The sequence below is a fragment of the Martes martes genome (genome assembly GCF_963455335.1).
Source record: "Martes martes genome assembly, chromosome: 3".
Classification (NCBI taxonomy): domain Eukaryota; kingdom Metazoa; phylum Chordata; class Mammalia; order Carnivora; family Mustelidae; genus Martes; species Martes martes.
In genome coordinates this window covers 52,555,404-52,581,857 of record NC_137890.1, presented here as the reverse complement: position 1 = coordinate 52,581,857, position 26,454 = coordinate 52,555,404, and the positions used below count along the sequence as shown (strand labels likewise).

The 26,454-nt window shown below is 35.8% G+C and overlaps 1 protein-coding gene across 2 annotated transcripts in view; it reads left to right on the top strand.

Moving 5' to 3' along the window:
- Nucleotides 1-26,454, top strand: part of VWA8 (von Willebrand factor A domain containing 8) — a 330,448-nt gene that overhangs the window by 74,165 nt on the left and 229,829 nt on the right. For both annotated transcript variants that reach the window (XM_080798346.1, XM_080798347.1), the window contains exons 10-12: nt 8,810-8,941; nt 10,814-10,948; nt 11,038-11,115. In XM_080798346.1, coding sequence (XP_080654472.1) covers nt 8,810-8,941; nt 10,814-10,948; nt 11,038-11,115 — 345 coding nt within the window. The remainder of the gene's footprint in view (nt 1-8,809; nt 8,942-10,813; nt 10,949-11,037; nt 11,116-26,454) is intronic.

Below are 26,454 nucleotides of genomic sequence, written 5' to 3'. Positions count from 1 at the left end.
TTTAGACCCGAAGACACCTCCAGATTTAAAGTGAGGGGGTGGAAAACAATGTACCATGCTAATGGACATCAGAAGAAAGCTGGGGTGGCAATCCTTATATCAGATCAATTAGATTTTAAGCCAAAGACTATAATAAGAGATGAGGAAGGACACTATATCATACTCAAAGGGTCTGTCCAACAAGAAGATCTAACAATCTTAAATATCTATGCCCCTAACATGGGAGCAGCCAACTATATAAACCAATTAATAACAAAATCAAAGAAATACATCGACAGTAATACAATAATAGCAGGGGACTTTAACACTCCCCTCACTGAAATGGACAGATCATCTAAGCAAAAGATCAACAAGGAAATAAAGGCCTTAAATGACACACTGGACCAGATGGACATCACAGATATATTCAGAACATTCCATCCCAAAGCAACAGAATATACATTCTTCTCTAGTGCACATGGAACATTCTCCAGAATAGACCACATCCTGGGTCATAAATCAGGTCTCAATCAGTACCAAAAGATCGAGATCATTCCCTGCATATTTTCAGACCACAATGCTCTGAAGCTCGAACTCAATCACAAGAGGAAATTTGGAAAGAACGCAAATACATGGAGACTAAACAGCATCCTTCTAAAAAATGAATGGGTCAACCAGGAAATTAAAGAAGAATTGAAAAAATTCATGGAAACAAATGATAATGAAAACACAACAGTTCAAAATCTGTGGGACACAACAAAGGCAGTCCTGAGAGGAAAATATATAGCAGTGCAAGCCTTTCTCAAGAAACAAGAAAGGTCTCAAATACACAACCTAACCCTACACCTAAAGGAGCTGGAGAGAGAACAACAAAGAAAGCCTAAACCCAGCAGGAGAAGAGAAATCATAAAGATCAGAGCAGAAATCAATGAAATAGAAACTAAAAAAACAATAGAACAAATCAACAAAACTAGGAGCTGGTTCTTTGAAAGAATTAATAAGATTGATAAGCCCCTGGCCAGACTTATCAAAAAGAAAAGAGAAAGGACGCAAATAAATAAAATCATGAATGAAAGAGGAGAGATCACAACCAACACCAAAGAAATACAAACAATTATAAGAACATACTACGAGCAACTCTATGCCAACAAATTTGACAATCTGGAAGAAATGGATACATTTCTAGAGATGTATAAACTACCACAACTGAACCAGGAAGAAATAGATAACCTGAACAGACCCATAACCAGTAAGGAGATTGAAACAGTCATCAAAAATCTCCAAACAAACAAAAGTCCAGGACCAGACGGCTTCCCAGGGGAATTCTACCAAACATTTAAAGAAGAATTAATTCCTATTCTCCTGAAACTGTTCCAAAAAATAGAAATGGAAGGAAAACTTCCAAACTCATTCTATGAGGCCAGCATCACCTTGATCCCAAAACCAGACAAGGATCCCACCAAAAAAGAGAATTACAGACCAATATCCTTGATGAACACAGATGCGAAAATTCTCACCAAAATACTGGCCAATAGGATCCAGCAGTACATTAAAAGGATTATTCACCACGACCAAGTGGGATTTATTCCAGGGCTGCAAGGTTGGTTCAACATCCGCAAATCCATCAATGTGATACAATACATTAATAAAAGAAAGAGTAAGAACCATATGATACTCTCAATAGATGCTGAAAAAGCGTTTGACAAAGTGCAGCATCCCTTCCTGATTAAAACTCTTCAAAGTGTAGGGATAGAAGGCACATACCTCAACATTATCAAAGCCATCTATGAAAAACCCACCGCAAATATCATTCTCAATGGAGAAAAACTGAAAGCTTTTCCGCTAAGGTCAGGAACACGGCAGGGATGTCCGTTATCACCACTGCTGTTCAATATAGTACTAGAAGTCCTAGCCTCAGCAATCAGACAACAAAAAGAAATTAAAGGCATCCAAATCGGCAAAGAAGAAGTCAAACTATCACTCTTTGCAGATGATATGATACTATATGTGGAAAACCCAAAAGGCTCCACTCCAAAACTGCTAGAACTTATACAGGAATTCAGTAAAGTGTCAGGATATAAAGTCAATGCACAGAAATCAGTCGCATTTCTTTACACTAACAACAAGACAGAAGAAAGAGAAATTGAGGAGTCAGTCCCATTTACAATCGTACCCAAAACCATAAGATACCTAGGAATAAATCTAACCAAAGAGGCAAAGAATCTATACTCAGAAAACTATAAAGTACTCATGAAAGAAATTGAGGAAGACACAAAGAAATGGAAAAATATTCCATGCTCATGGATTGGAAGAACAAATATTGTGAAAATGTCTATTTTACCTAAAGCAATCTACACATTTAATGCAATCCCTATCAAAATCCCATCCATTTTTTTTAAAGAAATAGAACAAATAATCCTAAAATTTATATGGAACCAGAAAAGACCTCGAATAGCCAAAGGAATATTGAAAAAGAAAGCCAAAGTCGGTGGTATCACAATTCCAGACTTCAAGCTCTATTACAAAGCTGTCATCATCAAGACAGTATGGTACTGGCACAAAAACAGACATATAGACCAATGGAACAGAATAGAGAGCCCAGAAATAGACCCTCAACTCTATGGTCAACTAATCTTCGACAAAGCAGGAAAGAATATCCAATGGAAAAAAGACAGCCTCTTCAACAAATGGTGCTGGGAAAATTGGACAGCCACATGCAGAAAAATGAAATTGGACTATTTCCTTACACCACACACGAAAATAGACTCAAAGTGGATGAAGGACCTCAATGTGCGAAAGGAATCTATCAAAATCCTTGAGGAGAATGCAGGCAGCAACCTCTTTGACCTCCACCGCAGCAACTTCTTCCTAGGAACATCGCCAAAGGCGACAGAAGCAAGGGCAAAAATGAACTATTGGGATTTCATCAAGATCAAAAGCTTTTGCACAGCAAAGGAAACAGTTAACAAAACCAAAAGACAACTGACAGAATGGGAGAAGATATTTGCAAACGACATATCAGATAAAGGGCTCGTATCCAAAATCTATAAAGAGCTTATCAAACTCAATACCCAAAGAACAAATAATCCAGTCAAGAAATGGGCAGAGGACATGAACAGACATTTCTGCAAGGAAGACATCCAGATGGCCAACAGACACATGAAAAAATGCTCCACATCACTCGGCATCAGGGAAATACAAATCAAAACCACAATGAGATACCACCTCACACCAGTCAGAATGGCTAAAATTAACAAGTCAAGAAATGACAGATGCTGGCGAGGATGCGGAGAGAGGGGAACCCTCCTACACTGTTGGTGGGAATGCAAGCTGGTGCAACCACTCCGGAAAACAGTGTGGAGGTTCCTCAAAAAACTGAAAATAGAGCTACCCTACGACCCAGCAATTGCACTCCTGGGTATATATCCTAAAGATACAAACGTGGTGCTCCGAAGGGGCACGTGCACCCGAATGTTTATAGCAGCAATGTCCACAATAGCCAAACTGTGGAAAGCGCCTAGATGTCCATCAACAGATGAATGGATAAAGAAGATGTGGTATATATACACAATGGAATACTATGCAGCCATCAAAAGACATGAAATCTTGCCATTTGCGACGACGTGGATGGAACTAGAGGGTATCATGCTTAGCGAAATAAGTCAATCGGAGAAAGACAACTATCATATGATCTCTTTGATATGAGGAAGTGGAGATGCAAGGTGGGGGGGTTTGGGGGGAGGTAGGAAAAGAGAAAATGAAAAGATGGGATTGGGAGGGAGACAAACCATAAAAGACTCAATCTCAAGAAACAGACTGAGGGTTGCGGGGGGGAAGGGGGATGGGAGAGGGTGGTGGGGAAATGGACATTGGGGAGGGTATGTGCTATGATGAGTGCTGTGAAATGTGTAAACCAGACGATTCACAGACCTGTACCCCTGGGGATAAAAATACATTATATGTTTATTAAAATAAAAAAAAAATAATTTAAAAAAAAAAAAAAAAGAGAAGTAAGTCAGAGAAAGACAGATACCATATGATTTCACTTATATGTGGAGTTTAAGAAACAAAACAAATGAACAAGAAGAAAAGAAAGACTAATAACCAAAAAACTGACTCTTACCTATAGAGCACAAACTGATGATTACCAGAGGGGGGTGGGTGGAATAGGTGAAGGGGATTGAGGGTACACTTACCATGATGAGCACTGAGTGGTTTATAGAGGTGTTGAATCACTATATTGTACACCTGAAATTAATAGAACACTGTATGTTAACTCTACTGGAATTAAAAAAAAATCAGCTAGTCATACAAATGAGTTAAAGTTATAGAATACCTTTAAGGAGTTGAGTTTTCTAAAGAAAGTAGCTAATATTGCTTCATTTTGTTTGATCTTTATTTTGACCTTTATAATTATGGGGAATAGAGAAAAATGACTGAAGGTCTATATTACAAACAAAAACCATCTAAAGTTCATTTTAGAGTCTTAAAAATGAAAAGGGAATGATATTACTTAGATAAGATTAGAAAAAGTGGTTATCTTTTCTTGCCTTAATAATGTATATAGCTAGTTAAGGAACAGTACTTCTTTTTCTAACTTCTTAGTAGATAAATAAGGGTGGGTGGAGAGTTAAAATTCATTCATCTGAACCTAAAGAACTTTCCTTTTGTACTGTCATTACACACTGATACATGCAACTAGATCAGAATGTTACATCACTCTCCTTAAAAATGGTAGCAGTCTAGTGATTGGTGTAATTTTTGTTATCTGTCCTGGGACAGTCCATGTGGCCCATTTGTTATTCTAAGTTTCTCTATCTTCTCAAGCTAATATTCACAGAAGGACAAAATTTTATATGTCCTCAAATAATTTTGAATTTAGAGGTGAAAATTAAGGCAATATTCTTGAATTGGAAAAAAAATACTGAACTAAGAATTAGAAATATCTATTGTAATAGCAAACCAAGAATGTACATATATACATATAATAACTTTTCCTTGATATTCATTTTCTGACCTGCATTGTTATAGAAATTAATGGATAGTTGAATATGAATTAGATATCCATTTGGATTCAGGAAAAATTATTACTGAAAATGCAGTCAGCTTAAATTAGGAAAACCTTCTTTTTTCCTAAGCAAGCTACAAAAATAGCTAAAATGTCTTTCATTCCTTGGATAGTACTCATCATATGATGTTGATACTCTGAAAACATGTTTCTGTAGTTATAAAATCACTCCTAGTTTTTAGCTGACATCTTAAAGAAAATACTCTTCCTCTGAATCTGCTATCCTTTGAGAATGGTATACTTTTGTTACAGTGTAGTAACAAGTACATGTCTTCTAGTACCATGTTTTGGCTCTCAGTCCTTCTTAGGTAAGACTGAGTGGGTCTGTCTAATAGACTTAAAAACATGGGTATGGATCTGGAGGTGTTTTGATATTAAAGATAATACTTGAGAGTTTGTAAAGTACAGGTGTTAGTTGTTAGTTAGGTCACACGGATGGAAGAACCAAAGAGGAGCATATATGGTGAGAAGAAATCCTGCCTGAAGATTGAACACTGGAAGAGCCAACGTTTAAGGATTGGACAGTGTGCCATGAACCTTCACATAAGGCAGAGGAAGAGCAGTCAGAGCATCCAGATGGTTTGTAGTCTCAAACTGGATGAGATTATTTAAAAAGTGAGCATAGAAAATACAAAAGTTCATGGGGCGCCTGGGTGGCTCAGTGGGTTAAGCCACTGCCTTCAGCTCAGATCATGATCTCAGGGTCATGGGATCGAGCCCCGCATCGGGCTCTCTGCTCGGCAGGGAGCCTGCTTCCTCCCTTCTCTCTCTGCCTGCCTCTATGCCTACTTGTGATCTGTCTGTCAAATAAATAAAATCTTTAAAAAAAAAAAAAAGAAAATACAAAAGTTCCACTCCTGAAGTACCCTGATGTGCACTGGTCAGGTAAACGAAGAAGAACCACCTGCTGGAAAGACTGAGAAGGAAGGAGCAATAGAATTGGAGGAAAACTTATTTATTTATTTAGTCAGTTAGTTTGGCAAATAGGGTATTACTGGTGAACTTAGCAGGAACAGTGCTCATGGAGTGGTGGGAATGCCAGCCAAGAAAAATCAGTGGGCTGAATAGTAAATCAGAGATGAGGAAAGGAGACAGTGATGATATACTGCTTGTAAAATAAGTTTGGTGGTGAGAAGCTGGGTCACTCAAGGATTATGTAGAATCAAGAAATGACTTTTTGTTTGTTTCTTGAAATGGGAAGACAAACATTTTCATAGAAAGGAGGGATGTAATCATAGGAAGGAGGGAAAATATCTATGGAAATATGGTCTGGGAGAGACAGGAAAGACGTTTCCAGAGCACCATTATGCCTTGGTTTGGAAAGGTCAAAGAACATATTTTTCTGTCCAGCATCTGGAATGATGGAGTTATCGTTAACTGAGATGGAGAAAGCAGACTTCCAGTGGCTTTTCATTCATTCATAATTAAAGCAGAAGTCGTTTCTACAGAGATGGTGGGAAAAGAAGTGAGGATTGATGAAAATATAGATGATTTTGAGGATTAAAGGGAAAGGATTTCATTTGTTTGTTCATATGACAAACGTTTATTGATCACTGACTTTGTCCCATGTATGATTCTAGGTTCTGGAGGTTTGGAGTGAACCAAATAGATACATTTCAATTTTGCTGGTGGAATTTATATTCTAGCAAAGAATGGAGGAGTATGTGCCTGAAGCCTCTGTGGTGGTTGGAGGAGGCCCGTAGATGACCTGCTGACACAGGAATGAATTGGTTCAGATGACTCCTAAGGGAGAGTAGTGTTAGTTTGTATTAGTTGCTGATTGGCTTTGGGAAGGAGCCTAGCAGAAACCAAGGGCTACATACTTGTTTGGTAGCCAGGAAATAAGGTATGGAGAATTTCTTTTTTAGTGCTCCACAGCCTAGAAAAAGGTATAAAGAAAATGAATACTTTGGAGGGACAGGATTGGGAATTGTGAGGGTGAGTATGGAGGCCTTGCAGATCAACATATAATTAATATTTCCTTTTATTAAATTATATTTCACAGTTCAAATAACATAATCCCAAAGAAAGTGTATCAAAAAATACATGAGTATTGTTTGTTTAATTGACATTCCAGAATAGGAGCTACTCATTAATGAAAAATGGTAAAGTAAATGAACTTTGGTTTATCTGATGTTCTACTTCTTGCTAACATGTTGTCTGTGAGAATTATATATGTATTTTATTCCTCAGTTACCTTTTTGATTAACAGTCCTTTAAATTTCCTATGCCAGCAGATGGTAATTCATCTTGCAACTTGAGTTCTTTTACTATCTTAGGGTATTCTAGCCTACTATTTTGATTCTACTGAAATATTTTAGCTTGAATTATTTATAAGGACATAGCCAGTTATAGCAAGTGGTTCAAGGCATTAGTGTTCCTTTCTGGAATACAAGTTCTCTGCAGTCAGTCCTTTATGAAATTAGGCTGACATTATTATAGGTGGGGTTAAAAACATGCCTTTAGCTAACATACTTGTTTTCTTAGAATTTAACAGTTCTAGGTTCTAAATTCTAATGAATTTAATACTTTAATTACTTGACTAAGACCTTACTCCATTGAACGTCCCTTAAAATACAGTGTTAACTTTTTTTTTTGCATGAAATTAAATTGTCAATAATTGTTATTGTCTATAGCACAAAAGGAGCTCCTACCAAATTATGTGATACTCTGGGAATTTGCATATATAAAAGGCATACTACATAAGACTTACATTTTTTAATGGTAGCACAAATAGACAATTTTTCTTAGGTTTGGGTAAAGGAGTAAGTATTGTCCTAAGTACTTCTAACATCAAAAAGACTTGAATTGGGTTGTTTGGCTTAGAACATTGAGCTTGAAGATAATTTTCTTCCCCTAAATCTATTTTCTGGATTTCTATTTTCTGCTGAGTAAGCAGTGATCTGTTCTTGCATTGAGGGTCAGTTCTTTCACTATAGTGCTAATGTTCTAAAACTAAGGTAGGATTTTGGCTGGGGTGGGGACCATTTCTGCCTGTTAAATACTAAAAATGAGTTAAGCTTTTCATATCGAACATGCTGTTACTCTAGGGCATAGGATTTAATTAATTTTCAATTACTATTCTCATTTTCCATAAATTTGTTTTTATTCTTTGTGTGCATTCTTTATATAACCAGCTGGAATGAGGACTATAACCAAGCGTTAGAGCATTGATAATTGGTCCACGTGGAGAAAGAGTCAGTGGTCTTGGTGTTTTACATCCAGTTTGACAAATACTGAGAACATACACCAAAGCAGGCACTGTGCCAGATACTGTGGAAGACTGTTAGAATTTATTGTAATCAGTTAGGCTAACCACACAAGCAAACAGCAGAATGGTGTCCAGGAAGTTCTGGCTTCATGAATTTCAGGGAACATTAACGTCAGTTGATTTAAGAAGTCAACCAAAATAAGTCTTATTTTACTTTAACATGTTGTCAAGCATCTCATCGTCCTTTCCAGGAAACTGGAACCTTTGATTAACAAGAAGTGTAGGCTGCAGACTGTTACCAGCTCAGGAGTTCAGCGACTCCCTTTCCTGTCATTTAGTAAATTTTAGGAACTATTTGCATATCACCTGAGTAATTGGCTTAAGGAGGATGGCATTTGTAAAAACAGGAAGAAAATTGTCATTAATTTTTTACCTCTACTTTTACACTATAGAGTGAGTTTCAGTTCTAAATAAGATATCCAGAAGACTGGATATCCAGCACTAACACTAAAATAAAAAGTAAATCACACGATTTTCTTGTAATTTTGTAGCGCTTTGAACTCCAAGATTCAGAAAGCTCTGTGTTTCCTAAAGAGGTGGTGAGAGTGGAGAGGCTGATGGAGAGCCCTGCCCCTCAAGCTATGGTCACTGTCCGGATAGCAGATAAAGAGGTGACCATTCAGGTAACAGGTCAAGCTTTATACTTTCTAAGATGTGCTTTGTTCTGCCCATTTTTATGACCTAATTGGGTTTTTGACCTCCTTGTAAAGCTCTGGTTCTGTAGGGTCACATCTGTATATCTGTATCTGTATCTATCCGTGTTTCCACAGTCATGTATGTTTGTAAACTGGAAAATTTCAGGAAAAACATAGGGATAACCTTTCATCAAAAACCAAAGTTGACCTCTAGGAAAATCAAATCAAGTACAGAATAAAGCATTGTGTATTCCAAGCCCTTGGTAAGAAATAGTGTTTTCAAACATATTTTAGGAGCTAAGGAACACTCTTTTCAAATAAAATCATTCTTAGCTACATGCACTATTTAAAAGAGGAGCTATTCTAGTTGTGCAGTGTTTAGAAGAAGGGAAGGATATTTGGTCACAGAACTCCATCTGCTTGCTCTGCCTCCCTTTCTTATAAGCCTTTGAGGGTCCTGAGAACCCCAAGAGGTGATGAGAAACTGTCCCTAGAAAACAGAGCATGAAAAACATAGACTTAAATGAATTGTAAGTGAATGTAGGAAAGAAAAATGCTTGCCTAATGTGCCAGCGCACACTTTAATTATAAACTTTCTATGTGCTTTAATGGGATATTATTAAATTTATTAATGTTGCTGTATTTATTCATTCATCAAATTGAATGTTGATTATGTCTACTATAAGCCAGGCTCTGTATTAAGAATTATTAGTGCCCACTCTGTATTAGTCACTGTATTTGTCTCTTTGCATATATTATGCCACTAAATCCCCCAATAACCCTGGAGGCAAGTTTTATTAGGTCCATTTTATAGATTAGAAAGCTGAGATGTAAAGAGGGTAATCAATTCACCCATGGTCACCAGCTAAGAAATGTCATAGATGAGATTTCTAAACATGATCACTTTTCATTACACTCTTCTGTCTCCTTCAGATGAATGACCTCACTAGGCTGATGGTCTCAGTAGAGACAGATGAGTAAGGACTGCATTGGAATGTCTGTGGGGATATAGAATGACCTGAGTCTTGAGGGATGACATAGGAATTCTCTAGTGGCTCAGGAGTGGAAAGGTGATAGGACACTTTGGGCAGGTTAAACAGTATGTCCAGAGGCACGAGATATGAGCACGCTTTCATTATTTACTTCCCTTTGATAATGGCTTTCTGACCTCATTGCCCTCAGTCTCTTCCAGTCTGCCTTCTATGTTACCACCAGAATGATCTTTCCTAAACTCAAATCTGATCTTGTTGTTTCAAACTTACAATTCTGTAGGGTTCATGTTGTGTACAGTATGATAGAGTCCTCAGCAGAACAAGGAAATCTCGCTGTAGGGTCCCCAGGAGACTAATAAGGAGTAGTTGGGAAACAAAAGAAGTAGGTATGAGGGATAGGAAGAGAGATTTTAAGAACAGATGCTTCTGAGTGGTAAACTCAAAGTGGAAAAGGATTTGTAGACATGGATTTTAGAAATCAGGAGATCATTGGTGACTTTGGAGAGTCCCAGTAGACTGACTCTAAAATTCAGTACTTAGCACTGGAATTTGGGCAAAAACCTTCATTCTCAAGTAGTGATATTATTATTAAAAGTTATAAATAGCCTGAAAATGACATGATTCTTACGAAAATATTTGACAGCACTGGGCTTTAATTTTAGAGGGATGATTGATTTGGAGGGCTGATGGTAATGATCACATCTGTGAATAAGAAAGTAGTTGTTGCTCTATTGAAATATCAAAACCAGTATAGAACTGAATTGAGCAGAGAATTATTAGGGGCTTCTAAATGGCAGTTATGTGCTTCCTTTTACTAATGCTTTGAGAAAAACATATGCATATTATATTTACTTCTCTTTAATTATAGGTGCCAGCTGGGACCAGGCCAGTAAATCAGCCTTGTGCATCAGACCATTTTATACAAACTTTAAGCCATAAACAACTACTGGCTGAGATGATGCAGTCTCACATGGTTAAGGACATATGTTTAATTGGAGGAAAAGTAAGAATAGTAGTTTCACTGCAGATTTCTCTTTGCTGGCTTTTGGATGTTTTGACTTATCCCTTGAATGATTGTATTTCCATTTGTAGGGTTGTGGAAAAACGGTCATTGCTAAGAACTTTGCAGATAACTTAGGATACAACGTAGAACCCATCATGCTCTATCAGGTATGAGATTCATTGTTAGCACTTGGACTATGAACATACATATTTGGGCCACCACATACATATTTGGGCCATTAAGTTCCTAATGAGTATTCTTCCTTGAGTTATGACCTGTTAATTTTGATGTGTATAAATAACAATAATCAAATTGGGGTACTATGATAATTATTTGGAACTTTTGAAAGTGCATTTTAGGAGATCTCATGTGCACAACATATCGGGGTCTGCTTTTCAAGAGAGATGTAATTTATCTGCGTGTGCACACAAACACAGAACACATTTAGTAGTAATTTGGAAATCTAAACAAAATGGCAGATAATTAGATATTCATTGAATAGACTATTTTTTATTGTGGAAAAATACATAAAATTTACCATTTTAATCATTTTTAAGTATACACTTCACTGGAATTAGGTGTTGTGTAACCATCACCATTATCTATTTTCAGAACTTTTTTTTTTCTTTCCTGTATGTTCCTCTCCCTTTCACCCATTTTGTCCTTCCCTCCTCCACCCCCCTCCAGCAACCACCAGTTTGTTCTCTGTGTTTACAGGTCTGTTTCTGCTTTTTGTTTGTTTATTCATTTTGTTTTTTAGATTTCACATGTAAGTGAAATCATATGGTATTTGTCTTTCTTTGTCTGACTTATTTCCAGAACTCTTGTATTCCAAGTTCTATATTCATTAAACAATAACTTTCTACCCCACCACCCACTCCCACCCCAGACTCTGGTAACGTCTGTATTACTTTCAGTCCTTATGAATTTGCCTCTTCTAGGTACCTCTTTTAAATAATATCATACAATTTTTGTCATTTTGTCTCTATTTTACTTAGTATGATGTTTTCAAGGTTCATTCATGTTATAGCACATATCAGAATTTTATTTCTTTTCATGGCTTAATAATGTTCTGTTGTATGGATATACTACTTTTCGTTTATTCAGGTGTTGATGAAAGCTCTGGTTGTTTCCACCTTTTGATTATTGTGAATAGTGCTATTGTAAACATTTGTGTATAAGTACCTGTTTGAGTCCCTGCTTTTAGTTCTTTTAGGTATATACCTAGAAGTGGCATTGCTGAACCATATTGTAATTCTGTGTTTAACTTTTTGAGGAGCTGTTAAACTGTTTTCCACAGAAGCAGCACCATTTTGTATTCCCACCAGCAGTGTGTGGAGTGGTAACTCCTTGTACTTTTGATTTGCATTTCCCTGATGACTAATGAGATTAGGTATCTTTTGATGTGTTTATTGGCTGTTGTATGTCTTATTTGGAGAAATGCCTATTCAAGTTCTTGCTTGTGTTTCAATTGGGTTGTCTTTTTCTTGCTGAGTTGTAGGAGTTCTTTAAATATTCTGGATAATAACCCATTTTCAGTCATGATTTGCAGATATTTTCTCCCATTCTGTAGGTGTCTTTTCACTCTCTTCGTAATATGCATTGATGCACAGAAGTTTTTAATTTTGACAAAGTCTGATTTATCTTTTTGTTATTGTTGCCTATGTTTTTGGTGTTATATACCATAAATCTTTGCCAAGTCCAACATCATGAATTTTCTCTCTGTTTTGTTCTAATGTTATAGTTTTAGGTCTCACACTTAGGTCTTTGATCCCTTGGTCCATTTTGAATTAATTTTTGTATGCAGTGAAAAGTAAGGGTCCAAATTCAAATAATTTGCATGTGAATATCCAATTTTTCAAGCACCATTTGTTGAAAAGTCTTTTCCTCATGGGATAGTCTTGGCATCCTTGTCAAAAATCAATTAACCATATATGCCAGAGTTTATTTCTGGGCTTTCTCTTCTATTCCCTTGGTCTGTCTGTCCTTATGTCAGTACCATCCTGTTTTGATTGCTATAGCTTTGTGGTAAGTTTTAAAGTCAAGAAGTATGAGACCTCAACTTTGTTTTCTTTTCCAGGATTGTTTTGGATATTCAGGGTTCCTTGAGTTTCTATTTGAATCTTAGGATAAGTTTTTCTATTTATGAAGAAAAGTGCTATTGAGATTTTGAGAGAGATTGTGCTGAATCTATAGATCACTCTGGATAATATTGTCATCTTAATATTAAGTCTTTCAATCTGTGAACATGAATGTCTTCTCAGATATTTGTCTTCTTTAATTTCAGTAATGTTTTATAGTTTTCAGTTCATGAGTCTTTTATCTTGGTTAAATTTATTCCTAAGTATTTTTGAACAGATTATTTTTGTGAATGTACATGTTGTATATAGTATGAAAAAAAGTAAACTTACAGTTGGTAATTTTACAGAGTAGAATTTTCTCGCATGTATTTGTTTGTAATGATACCTCCTAAGACATTTTTATCCTGCTAGTTTATTGATTCTGTATTTTAGTCTTTGGGTGGTTATGATATCTTTTTACTTATAGTAGAGTCTCTGTTTCTATTCTTTGAACAATTTTTGAAGTGGATGTGATATTATTAACTTACACTTTAGGTTGTATTTTGCATTTTTAGTTTATTCTTTAGTTAAGCTTTCTTATTGATACTGACACTAAATATACTGAACATTAAGATTGTTTTTATTTTTGAGAAATGACATTTAAACCAGTTACTTATTGTGACTTTGGGTTATAGAAAATGTTGGCAGTTTGTATTTCAGAGTGTTGAGAAGATTCCTTTCTGTGCTGCTTTAGGTTACTTTGTGCCTATTGGTTGAATTGGCCAGAGTTTAAATAAAATCTATGAAGAAGCATATGATCCAAGTTTATGAAATCATGAAGAAAATAAAGGTGATGAGATTAAAATAGTAGTGATATCCTTGGTTTTTAGATATAAACATGTAGAGAAAAGAAAATAAATTTCTACACTGTACAGGAGGTGGCAAGTCTTGGAACCCACTGAAAATATATTTTGAAATGAGTTTCTATAAATTGACTGTAGACCTACTGGCTTTTTAAAGAGAATTAAGGAAATTGGGAGAGGGAGTTTATCTTAAACTTTAATGTATGGAAGATGCCATGAAGAATACCCTGCCGTCATATGAAATCACTCCTCTTGATGTCTTTGCAGAGATCAGAAAGCAGATGGTTAGCTCAGTATGCTAGTTCATGTGTCTATGCCCTTACATAGCTCATGTTAGAAGTGATCTGAAGATGGCATTTTATCACCTCACCAAATGCTTAACTATCACTTTTCTAATTTCCAATGCAAATACTTTTCTACAAAGTAATGGGGGGGACCCAAATCATTAATATATTTGTCACATTAATTAAATTTTACTCTCATATTTTATATTCCACTTAAAGTCAAGGATAAATACAAGCCTAATTTATTTCCCAGGTGCTACTGCATTGAACTCATATGGAGAAGACCTTTTGAGGATGATACTTCTTTTCTCTGTTACTCCAACGTAATTTATTATTATTATTCTAATTTATTTTTACTATTTTTCTAAAATTAGACACAATATTATTTTCTCTACATTAAAAAAAAACTCCCATTCTAATGAAAGCTGAAAATAATTTAGCTTTATAAATTTTTCCAGATAATACTGTTTCTGTAGTCAGTTTATGGTGATTTGATAGTGCTTAATTATCCCTAAGATTATATGCTTGAGCTGTGAAAATTATGGTCACCTCATTCTGCTATTCATTAAAAAGAAGAACCAAGCGAGAGAGTATATGTATTCACCAATTCAAATCTCAGCTCTGCTGGAAAATTACCCAAAGTATCCTGCCAGCGAGAATGTTTTCTTTATATGTGAGAGAATTACTTTAAGAGGCCGAGAACAGATTTGAGAGTGACAGCAAGCTAATAAAAATACTATTTTAATGTTTTTTTGGGGGGATTGTTTGTTTTTTACTTTCTTGTTCAGTTTGTTGATTGATGCATAAACAAAGGTAGGAAAATTCTACCATTAAGGATTGGGGAAACTGGCACAGAGATAATTACGCAAATTAATTGCATATTCTGGAAACCCCTTTTCCAATTTTGCTTTTCTTTTAGAAATATCTAGAAGAAAAGTGGTTTCTGAAAGCATAGACTTCAGAAAAGGATAAAAAAATATAAAAATGTAGGTGAGGTTTGTTTCCCTCCCTCTCCATATAGCTTCTTTCCTGAACTGGATCAAAGCATAAATTAGGCACTGTATGGTCATTTGCAGTTTTGTAAACTGTTTATCAGTTGGTTTTCATGATAGAAGCCAAGCTCCTGAGATCCAATATAAGACCTTTTTTTGTTCACATTTTCATATGTATTAGTAGAGCTCATTGATCTCTATGGGAGAGAGGAATGAATTTAATAGAATTAAAGATGGGTTTGGATTTTATAATAACATAATCCATATTAATGAAAAATTTCTGAAAGTTTGAGCCAACATAGAGAATTTAGTGGGAATAAGTAACCCAACATCTGTTTTCCTAGAAGATGTGGAGATTTCCCTGTTATTTGTACATGTATAAAGCTACACTTAATCTGTGGGTTTTGCTTTATTTTTAGACTTGGCTATTTTTAGAACTGGATTTCATATGAAGAAAAAAGAAAAACAGAGCCTTAACACAAATTTGTGGCAGTACATAAAATAAGTTTTATAATAGGTTATAAAAATCTTAAATCACTTGGCTCAAGTGTTAGGTCAGATTCTTTTAACTGGTTATCCATTTTTTAGTGTTGAAGCCAGTGATTTCATAGTATTGAAGAAATCCAAGTTATTATTCTTTTCCTTCACAATCAGATAAGGGCGTGTTTCCAGATTTCTTTCCACACCATCATAAACAGCACCAGATCTGAGATATCTTTCTTTTGTTAAAGTACTAGTTGGATAAAAGCCAAGTCAACTCCAATAAAAATTTTAAGAACAAATACGTTCATGGCACTTTTAATGAAAATAATCACTATCTAAAACATACTGAAATGTTAGAGTCATTTTTAATTTTTAGCTAAGTTTTTCTTCCTATAGCTGAACTCAAACCAAATCCTTTTTTCTATCTTCCATCTAATCTACAATCTCTACTTCTTCCTGTTTATCCAAATACAGTGGAAAGTATCCTCCTTTCATTCTCTCTCCTTTGTTGTTACTGCTCTATGTCTTGGATTTATTTACTCACTTCTTGTCTTTGCCTTGACTTTGTACTTTTCTCTCATCAAGATTTTAAGATAGCTGTATTCACTTAAATGATTAATATTCAACCTTGAGGCTGACTTTCTACATGATTCCATGTAGCTCCTCTTGTTTTCTTGATTCCTTATTTTGCTACCATCTGTCATCCTTCCTGTCTTCTTTGTATTTTTTCTTTTCCCACATAGACTAACCTTCATAAGGCAATCAGAGGTTTTACTTACCTCAGCTCCTTCAAATTTCTTCTATTATAAAATTTATTTTTAAAGAACAATATATGTCATCATCACATAAGAACTTTAAAATGGTTGACTTGAGTAATCCTTTTCAACTCCCAGGATTACTAAGGCTCCTGCCTCATGTCTTCTTCAGATTCTCCTTTTTAATGACGTAGCTTTGTCTCCTACCTCCTTTGAATAGAATGTGCTTTGAAATTTATTGCAGTCCATCAAGGTATAAAATTTAGTGCATGTAGACATTTAAAGATTAGCAGAATAAAATTTCCCTTCTAATTTGAAGGGATGTTTTTATTCAATATGATTCCATATTTCTTGCCTGTAATATCGGAGTCATGCTACAAGGACCAGTAACTAAATATTGTTTGCATAATTTCATAGATAAGTTATCATGCATTATGCTATTTATAATTACAAAATTATAAGTATTATACATCATATGGAATAGTTACCTCAGTAAATTTCATCAGGGTACTAATAAGCAGGTGGCAGTTGCACACACAGGGAATTTTACAAATCAAGTTGTAAAGCCACAAACTACAGCTGTACTCCACAAGCTGCTTCAGAAATATACTTTATTGGAAACAGAGTATAAATGCTCTGTGTAAGATATCACCATTATTGGAAAAGGCAACTCAAGATTATGCTCAGCTAATTTGAAAGTGGCCATTGTGATTATTGCCTGTGTATATTAACACTTTATTACATTTCTTCATTTTTGAAATGAATAATGAATACAACTCATATACATCACAATTGTTTTTAGGCACAGGTATAATTTCTTTCCTTAACTCGTTTTTAAGATTTTCACATAGTGTTTGTGCTTTATTTTTATGTAAAAATGCCACAAGCTTTATTATCCATATTTTGCAGCTTCAAAGAAATGAAGTAATAACGTCTCTAATTATTTGAATGCACACTTCATACCTCAAATACACGGGAAAGCTAGTTGTTTCATGTAGAAGTTATATAAAGAAGCAGTTTTAGAGTGCTAGCTAATTACTTCAATAAAAAGCCAGTCTCTTGTCACTTTAACAAGAAAAAATATCCATCAAAGATATAATTTAAACAATAGGTTGAATCAGAAGATGTGGTAATATAATGGGAGGGTTCTGTGAACATTTCTAAAAACAATCTGTGGCTATTATTTAGAACTGAATATATACTCTCTTCTTCTGGAGATTTAATTCAGGATGTATTTAGAAAACAACTCATTTCTCTCCTCTAGTTAGCCTGAACAGCGTGTTTATAACATTCTGTTACTGTCTTCCTATTCCTTTTATGGGCAATTAAGGGCTTTTTTTAAGGAGAGCCAAACAAATGGGTGATATTATTCTATATCAGGGTTGATGAACTCTTTCTTTAATGGGCTGGATCATAAATATTTGGACTTTGTGGACCAAGAGTGGACCCTGTTGAAATAACCCAACTCTGCTCTTGCAGTAGAAAAGGAGCCACAGGCAATCCGTGACTAAATGTATCTATGCTCTACCTTTTCACAGTTTTGGTGTTTTTTTTTTTTTTTTTTTTAAATATTAAATTAGGGACACCTGGGTGGCTCAGTCGGTTAAACTGCTGCCTTAGGCTCAGGTCATGATCTCAGGGTCCTGGGATCGAGGGCCACATCAGGCTCCTTGCTCTGCAGGGACCCTGCTTCTGCTTCTCTCTCTGCCTCTGCCTGCTTGTGTGTGCTCTCTCGCTCTCTCTCTCTGACGAATGAATAAAATCTTTAAAAAAAATTAAGTTAAATTAAATTTTTATTTATTTATTTGAGAGAGAGAGAGCAAACATGAGTAGGGGGAGAGGCAGAGGGAGAGAGATGAGCAGACTTCCCACTGAGGAGGGAGCCAGATACACGGCTTGATCATGGGACCCTGAGATCATGACCTGAAGGAAGGTAGATGGATGCTTAACAGACTGAGCTACCCAGGTACCCCTTTGGTGTTTTTGTGGGTTTTTTTGTTTTGTTTTTTAAATTTTTTTATTTTTATTTATTTTATTTATTTGACAGACAGAGATCACAAGTAGGCAGAGAGGCAGGCAGAGAGAGGAAGGGAAGCAGGCTCCCTGCGGAGCAGAGAGCCCGATGTGGGGCTCGATCCCAGGACCCTGGGATCATGACCTGAGCTGAAGGAGAGCCCTCAACCCACTGAGCCACCCAGGCGCCCCGGTGTTTTTGTTTTTAATTCAGGTTTTTGTTTTTGTTTTTTAATTGAGGTGCAATTCACATATAGTAAAATCATACAGTAAAATTTGTGTATGTCACAAATGACAAACATACTTGGTTGTATAACCACTACCACAATTGAGATAATGGGACAATTACATAAGCTTAAAAAATTCCCTTGTGCCTCTTTGTAGCCACTCCTCCCTGACATGGGTAACCACTGATCCGGTGTTCTCTCCCTATTTCGCCTTTTCTAGAATAGCATATAAATGGATTTAAACAGCCTTTTGTGTCTGGTTTCTTTCACTTGCATAATGCATTTGAGATTCATCAGCACTGCTGCATGTTTCAGTAGTTTGTTCTTTTTAATTGCTGAGATCCCTATCACATTTTTCTAAAGATTTTATTTATTTATTTATTTGAGAGAGAGAGAAAGATTGAGAGAATGAGTGGGGGGAGGGGTAGCGGGAGAATCAGACTCCCCGCGGAGCAGGGAGCCCATGGTGGGACCGGATCCCAGGACCCTGGGATCATGACCTGAGCTGAAGACAGAGGCTTAACCGACTGAGCCACCCAGGTGCCCACCTTATCACATTTTTATTGGTGTTTATGTCAGTACTTCTGTGTGTTCCTGCTACCATAGCTTTACTTCTGGGGCTCAGCCCTTTTCACCTTGGTTATCAACTCTAACTTTCTCGGCTTTCCACCTGTGTCAAGTCTGGGTTTTTCCCAATCCATCATTCCAACACTGAATTTTGTTCTTTCTAATTTGCCCCCAGCTTTAAGCCTTTGAATCACTTCTAATAATTTGGAAGCTAATATTCAAATTCTGTTGCTTAGCACACTGCTTTTTTTTTTTTTTTTTTTTTTTTTTTTGGCCCCTGCAAACCTTCCTTAGCTGGGTTTGAGGCTTCAACCCATGCAGCTAACATTCACCTTTTAACTCCAGCCATACAGAATGGTTTATGGTCTCCTGAGCGTGACTAGCTCTGTGAGGCAGCCATACTTTCTTGCCTTGCTCATGCTGTATGAACCTCCTTTTGTGGGCCAGTTTGCTTACTCATCACAGTTTAGCTCCACTGCTGCTATCTCTGCATTTTCTGGTAAGTCCCCAGGTTGATTTATATGTACTCCCTGTGTGTTTTACTGGCTCTTAAATCTATGGTTCTGTACTGTAATCATACCGTATTTCATGCAGGCCAATATGCCATCAGTTGTAAGACATGCCATTATTTTGTGTTCTGCTAAGAAAGTCGTGCAGCAAATAAAATTAGGACATGACTTTATCAATTAGCATTTGTATTTTATTCTTAGTGAAAGAACTCTTTCAGACTTAATTTAGATCATGTATCTCTTGTGCATGCAGAAAAAGGAAAATATAAATGCAGTAAATGGTGGAAACATTTTTAAAACTTCTTTACCTTCAGTCTGACTCTTCTAAAGCACTTTTTGGTTCAGCTATAAAGGTGGTGTATGTGTTTCACATACTATTTTCTGCATCTTCCATGCTTGGTCAAGAACAGAGTGCTTTTCCATTATTTCCAGGATATTCTTCCAAGCTGCTGATAGCCATTTGGGTTTTGATATTGGTCTTAACTTTAACAGAAGGGATTGACCGAAATGTTTTAAGGCAATAGCTATGACTCATATTCTTTTCCCAAGTGGTCTTTAATTTGTTGACCAAAACGTGAATGGATTTTAGTTGCCCCTTTTTGCCACAAGTAGATATACAAAACCAGGTTCAGACATTGGCAGAGAATAATTAGCTGACCAGCAGCTGTATTAAGATTCTGTCCGTTGAAGGTGCATCCTGATTTAAAAAGTGTGTATCTTAAAATTGATGGAATTTAGCTATTTGTCTCTCCCATCATTTGCAAACTCCTTGGGGGTAGGACAATGTGCTGTTTGACAATCTATTCCTTTCGTGGGCATATAGTAGATGTCAAGATGAAAAAGTAAAACTTACAAATTCTGTATCATCTGTGAATTTTGTAATAGGAAGTGTAAACTAACTAAGGGCAGATACCTTTTCAAAAGCGATCTTTCTCATTCTTCCTCATTGTATTTGCATATTATTCCCTCATACCTAACCACTGCCCTATATACAGATAATTGGTTTTATTCCCAATATTTTATAATCACACACAAAGTTGCAGTGAATAACCTTGTGCATATGTGTTTTTTCTTTAGAAGTGTATCTTTTTTTTTTTAAGATTTTATTTATCTGAGAGAGAGAGAATGAGAGAGAGAAAGCATGAGAAGTGTGAGGGTCAGAGGGAGAAGTAGACTCCTTGCCGAGCAGGGAGCCTGATGCGGGACTCGATCCTGGGACTCCAGGATCATGACCTGAGCCAAAGGCAGTTGCTTAACCAACTGAGCTACCTAGGTATCCCTAGAAGTGTATCTTCAGGATTAATTCCTGTAAGTGGAATTGTGAGGTCAATAGATAAATGCATGGGTAGTTTTGTTAGGAATTGCCAAATCTTCCTCTATAAATATGATACTATTTTGCTTTCCCATCAACAATGCCGACAGACAGGGCTACCAAGCTTTTTAATAGTTGCAAGTTTGATACTTCAAAATGGTATTAATTAGTAGTTTTAGTTTGTATTTCTTATATTAGGAAAGAATTGAAAATCATTTTTCTTTCTTTCTTTTTCTAGACTTACTTAGAGAGAGAGAGAGTGAGAGCACACAAGCAGGGGGAGCAGCGGCAGAGGGAGAAGCAGGCTCCCCGCTGAGCAGGGAGTCTGATGTGGGACTCGATCCCCAGACCCTGGGATCATGACCTGAGCCGAAGGCAGACACTTAACCGACTAAGCCACCCAATGTATCCCTGAAAATCATTTCTAATTTTAAGGGACATTATATCATGTCTTTTCTTACTAAATTACCTATCCTTTTTTTTTTTTTGCCCATTTTTCTATTGAGTGGCCTTTTTTCCTTTCTGTTTTTGAGTTATTAATGTGTTAGCCATTTTGCTTTTTGTTTGTGATATATGCTACATGTATTTTCTCTCAGTGTCAGTTGCTCTTTGGCTTTATTTTTCCTTGCCTCATAATAGATTTATTAATATTTTGTTCTATTGCATCTGGGTTTTGAGTCATGGGTAGAAAGTCTTTCCTTATACCCAGGTTATGAAGGAATTCATCCATGTCTTTTTCAGCTTCTAGATTGGACTTTCTCCAGTCCTTGCACATAGCGCCTTCTGTTTTAGAGCCAGCAGCAGAGCACTGAGTCCTTCTCAGCCTGCCCTCTCTCCCTCTAACCCCAGCTGGGAAAGGTCCTGGCAGCTTCATGGACTCATGTCATAAGATTGGGCCCACATGCGTAATCAAGGATGATCTCCTCTTCTCAAGGCCCTTCATTTAGTCATATCTGCAAAGTTCCATTTGTCATGTGAAGTAACGTATTCACAGACTCTCAGACATCTTTGTGTAGGGACATTATTCTGCCTACCACCCTGACCATTTTAGAAGATCACATCACTGAAGGTATTGCCATTCATGGTATTTGAGTTACGAATATAGCACACCTGCATCAGCCGATAGAGTTTTCATATCCATAGTGATTCTCTCTAGCTATAAGCACCCAACTTCAACATTATATTTTTTGGTGGTGGTGTGACCATTTATTGGTTGAAGTTATGTAGTATTTTATAACAAGTTATTTTCCTTGTACTAAAAGTTAGGCATTGTCCTGTATTTTTATTTGAAATTATGTGTGGAGGTGCATTGTATTACCTGTGAATTTTTTCAAGCTTATAAAGCAAATGTTTGAAGGTATTGTTTATAAAATAGGGATATTAGGTCCAACAGAATTGAGAACCAGTGGGCTAGACCACAGCACCATGCTTGGCAAGAAGTAGATATTCACGGAAATATGCACCATCTTAGGGGCTTAGGAAACCTAAAAATATTTTAAGTGGAATGGCTTTTATTTTTATGTATGTCGGGGATAGGTGTGATTTTTCAGACATTGTTCTCATTCTCCCCATAAAAACATTTAAGAGCTTTTCTATTTATAGTGTTCTGTAATGTAGAAAAAGTGAGATAATTATTTAGATCAACTCCTGATTTCTGAGAACAAGTTCTTGTAGAATAAAGCAGGAGACTCTATTTTGAGACAAATTCATTTCAGTTCTAGAATTATAATTTTCTATGTATTTCTGTGTTTTTCCAAAATAAAGTTTTGTGATGATTTAATAATCTCTTTCTTTGGCCTCTGAAATGATCAAAGTGATTTGCCAAAAGTTAACCAACTAGTTACTCTAAAATATTCCAGTAAAGTGGAATTTCCTGACTTTAAGAATTAAGGATGAGAAAGGTTAAGTGCCAGTTTATACCTCAAATTACCCAAAGCTTGTAAAATAGTTTCTAGCTTACTCCTTTTCAAGTCTTTTTTTTTTTTTTTTTTTTTTTTTTTTTTGCCTTCTAGCTTGTACATCTTTAAAAACAATAAGCAGCAGACAATGAGGCTCACTCTGAGATAAGAGGGAACTGGGTTGAGGCCCTACACTACCATCTGTTTTTATTTGGAATGCTTTCCCTCACATTAGCTTGATTTGCTTTGGCATGCCAGTGGCATGCCAGTGTTGTCACATCAGTTTGTTTTTCGTATTGGTCTGTTTTTCTACTTGCTAGCTTTTTAAAAACAACATAATGGAGTGGAGGAATTTCAAAAAAATCAATGGTTGTCTTCAGCTGATAGAACTCCATCTCAACATTGTGTTATTTTTATAACCAAAACTTTGTAAAATGCATCTTAGGTTCTCATTTTGACAGAGACACAGTCAAAAGTTGCATGTAATGACACTTGCGGTATTTTATGTTAAGCTCACAACTAAAACTACTTGGAGTGTGTATATGACAGGACATAGCACAAAGTTATGTATTGAAAAGGCGAGATATTAGCTGGTTTAACTCGATAATCCTTTCAATTTATATATTGTAAAAAATGCAAAGTATGCCTTAAAGTTTAACTGTGCAATAATAGAGGTTCATTTCGAAGGAAGAGTCTTATGTTACACAAATTTACCATTTATAAGGCCATAAGTTTTATATTTGCTTTTTAAAAAAGTATCAAAATTTGATATTCACATCTTTTATAATTTTTTTGAACTATGCACCAGACTCCTTATTTAATTGAAACCGTGTACTTCTTAAGTAATAGACAAAATCTTTTGTGTTATCTTAACAAATTTAGTTATCATGAGGTATTTATTAGATTTCTAAAAACACAGTAGGAGGCCTCTAGGCATGTGTATAAAAATAAACATTATGATAAAACCAAATCCATTAGTCCAGGGAAGAAAACAAGTGACCAAGGAATCCTACCAAATAAGGAACTCTAGCCTGAAAGGTATTTCATTTACCATCCGTGGTGATCCAAAAACATGGGATCTGTAAGCTTGAGGGAAAGATTTGCAAATTTGGGGATTCTCTGTGGAGTACCTCTGAATTTAAGGACACTGTGTAATGAAGTCCAGTACTGTTGGTAAGAACATGTCGTTAAACTTGATCATCTCTGTTAGTCAGTACTTTTGTTTTAAATGTACTTTGCAGTAATTTTGATTAGGGTCCTGGGGCAATTTTTTTTCTTTTTAATTTTTTTATTTGAGTATAGTTGACACAATGTTACATAGTTTCAGGTGTACAACATAGTGATTCAACCTTTCTATGTGTTATGCTATGTTCAGCACAAGTGTAATTGCCATCTGTCACCCTACAATACTATTACAACATCTCTGACTATATTCCCTATGGTACTACTAATTTCTGGGTATTCATTTTGTATCCTGCAACTTTACTGAATTCATTTATCACTTCTAATAGTTTTCTGGTGGAGTCTTTTGGGTTTTCTATATATAGGATCATTTTATCTGCAGATAATGACAGTTTAACTTCTTTATCAATATGGATGCTTCTTACTTCTTTTTCTTGTCTGAGTGCTATGGCTTCAACTTCCAGTACTATGCTGAATGAAAGCAGTGAGAGTGGGAATCCTTGTCTCATTCCCAATATTAGAGGAAAGCGCTCAGTTTTTCACCATTGAGCACAATGTTTGCGGTGAGTTTTTCATATATGGTCTTTATTATGTTGAGGTATATTCCCTCTAAACCTACTTTTTTGAGAGTTTTTATCATGAACAAATGTTGAATTTTGTCAAATGCTTTTTCTGCATCTCTTAAGATGATCATAATTTTTATCCTTCATTTTGTTAATGTGGTGTATCATGTGGATTGATTTGTAAATATTAAACTATCCTTGCATCCTTGGAATAAATTCCACTTGATCACGGTGAGTGATCCATTGAATGTATTGTTGGATATTGGCCTGTGGTTTTCCCTTTTGTGGTGTCTTTGCCTGGTTTTGGTATCAGGGTAATTTTAGCATGATAGAATGGATCAAGAAGCTTTCCTTCCTCTTCCATTTTTCGGAATAGTTTTAGAAGGATGGGTACTCTTCTTCGAACGTTTGGTAAAATTCACCTATGAATACATCTAGTCCTAGATTATTACTTTTTGGTAGCTCTTTGATTACCAGCTCAATTTTGTTACTAGTAATTGGTCTGTTCAGATTTTCTACTTCTTCCTGATTCAGTTTTGGAAGGTTGTATTTCTAAGAATTTATTCATTTCTTCTGTGTTGTCCAATTTGTTGACATATAATTTTTCATAGTATTCTACTATAATCCTTTCTGTGGTGTCAGTTGTTACTTCTCATTTTATTTGGGTTCTTTCTCTTTTTTTTTCTTGATGAGTCTGGCTAAGGGTTTCACTGATTTTTTTTCTATTTTTATTTATTTATTTTTGGTCTCTGTGTCATTTGTTTCTGATCTGATCATTATTATCTTTTTCCTTCTACTCACCATGGGTTGGTTTGTTCTTTTTCTAGTTCATTTAGGTGTGAAAAGTTAGATTGTTTATTTGAACTTTTTCTTGTTCCTTGAGATAAGTCCATTTTGCTATATATTTCCCTCTTATGACTGTTTTTGCAATTTTGGACTACTGTATGTATGTCATTTGTCTCCATGTATTTTTTTTTAAGCTCTTCTTTGATTTCTTCATTGATCCATTGGTTATTTAATATTTTCTAGCCTCCACATGTTTGTGTTTTTTTCAGTTTTTTTTCTTGTGATTGATTTCTAGTCTCCTACCATTGTGGTCAGAAAAGATGCATGGTATGGTTTCAGTATTCCTATATTTATTGAGACTTGTTTTATGGCCTAATATGTGATCTGTTCTGGAGAATGTCTCATGTGCTCTTGAAAGGAATGTGTCATCTGTTGTTTTGGGTGGAATGTTCTGTATGTATCTGTTAAGCTCATTTGGTCTAATGTGTCATTCAAAGACACTGTTTCCTTATTGACTTTCCTTATATCCATTGATATAAGTTGGGTGTCAAGTCCCCTACTATTATTGTATTGTCATTAATTTCTCCCTCTGTATTCAGTAATATTTGTTTGATGTATTCAGGTCCTCCAGTGTTGGGTGCAGAGATATTTACAATTGTTATATCCTCTTGTTGGAGTGATCCCTTTATCATTTTGTAATGCCCTTCTTTATCTCTTGTTACAGTCTTTGTTTTAAAATCTGTTTTGTCTAAGTATTGCTACCCTGGCTTTATTTTTATTTTCTTTCATGTCCATTTGCATGGTAAATGTTTTATATTCCTTCACTTTCATTTTGTATGTTTCTTCATGTCTGAGGTGAGTTTCCTATAGACAGTATATGGATGGATCTTTTTTTTTTTTTTTTTTTTTTTTTTAAAGAGAGAGGAGGGGGAGAGAGAGAGCGAGCGTGCACAAGCAGGAGGAGCGGGAGAGAGAGAAGCAGGCTCCCAGATGAGGTGGGAACCAAATGCGG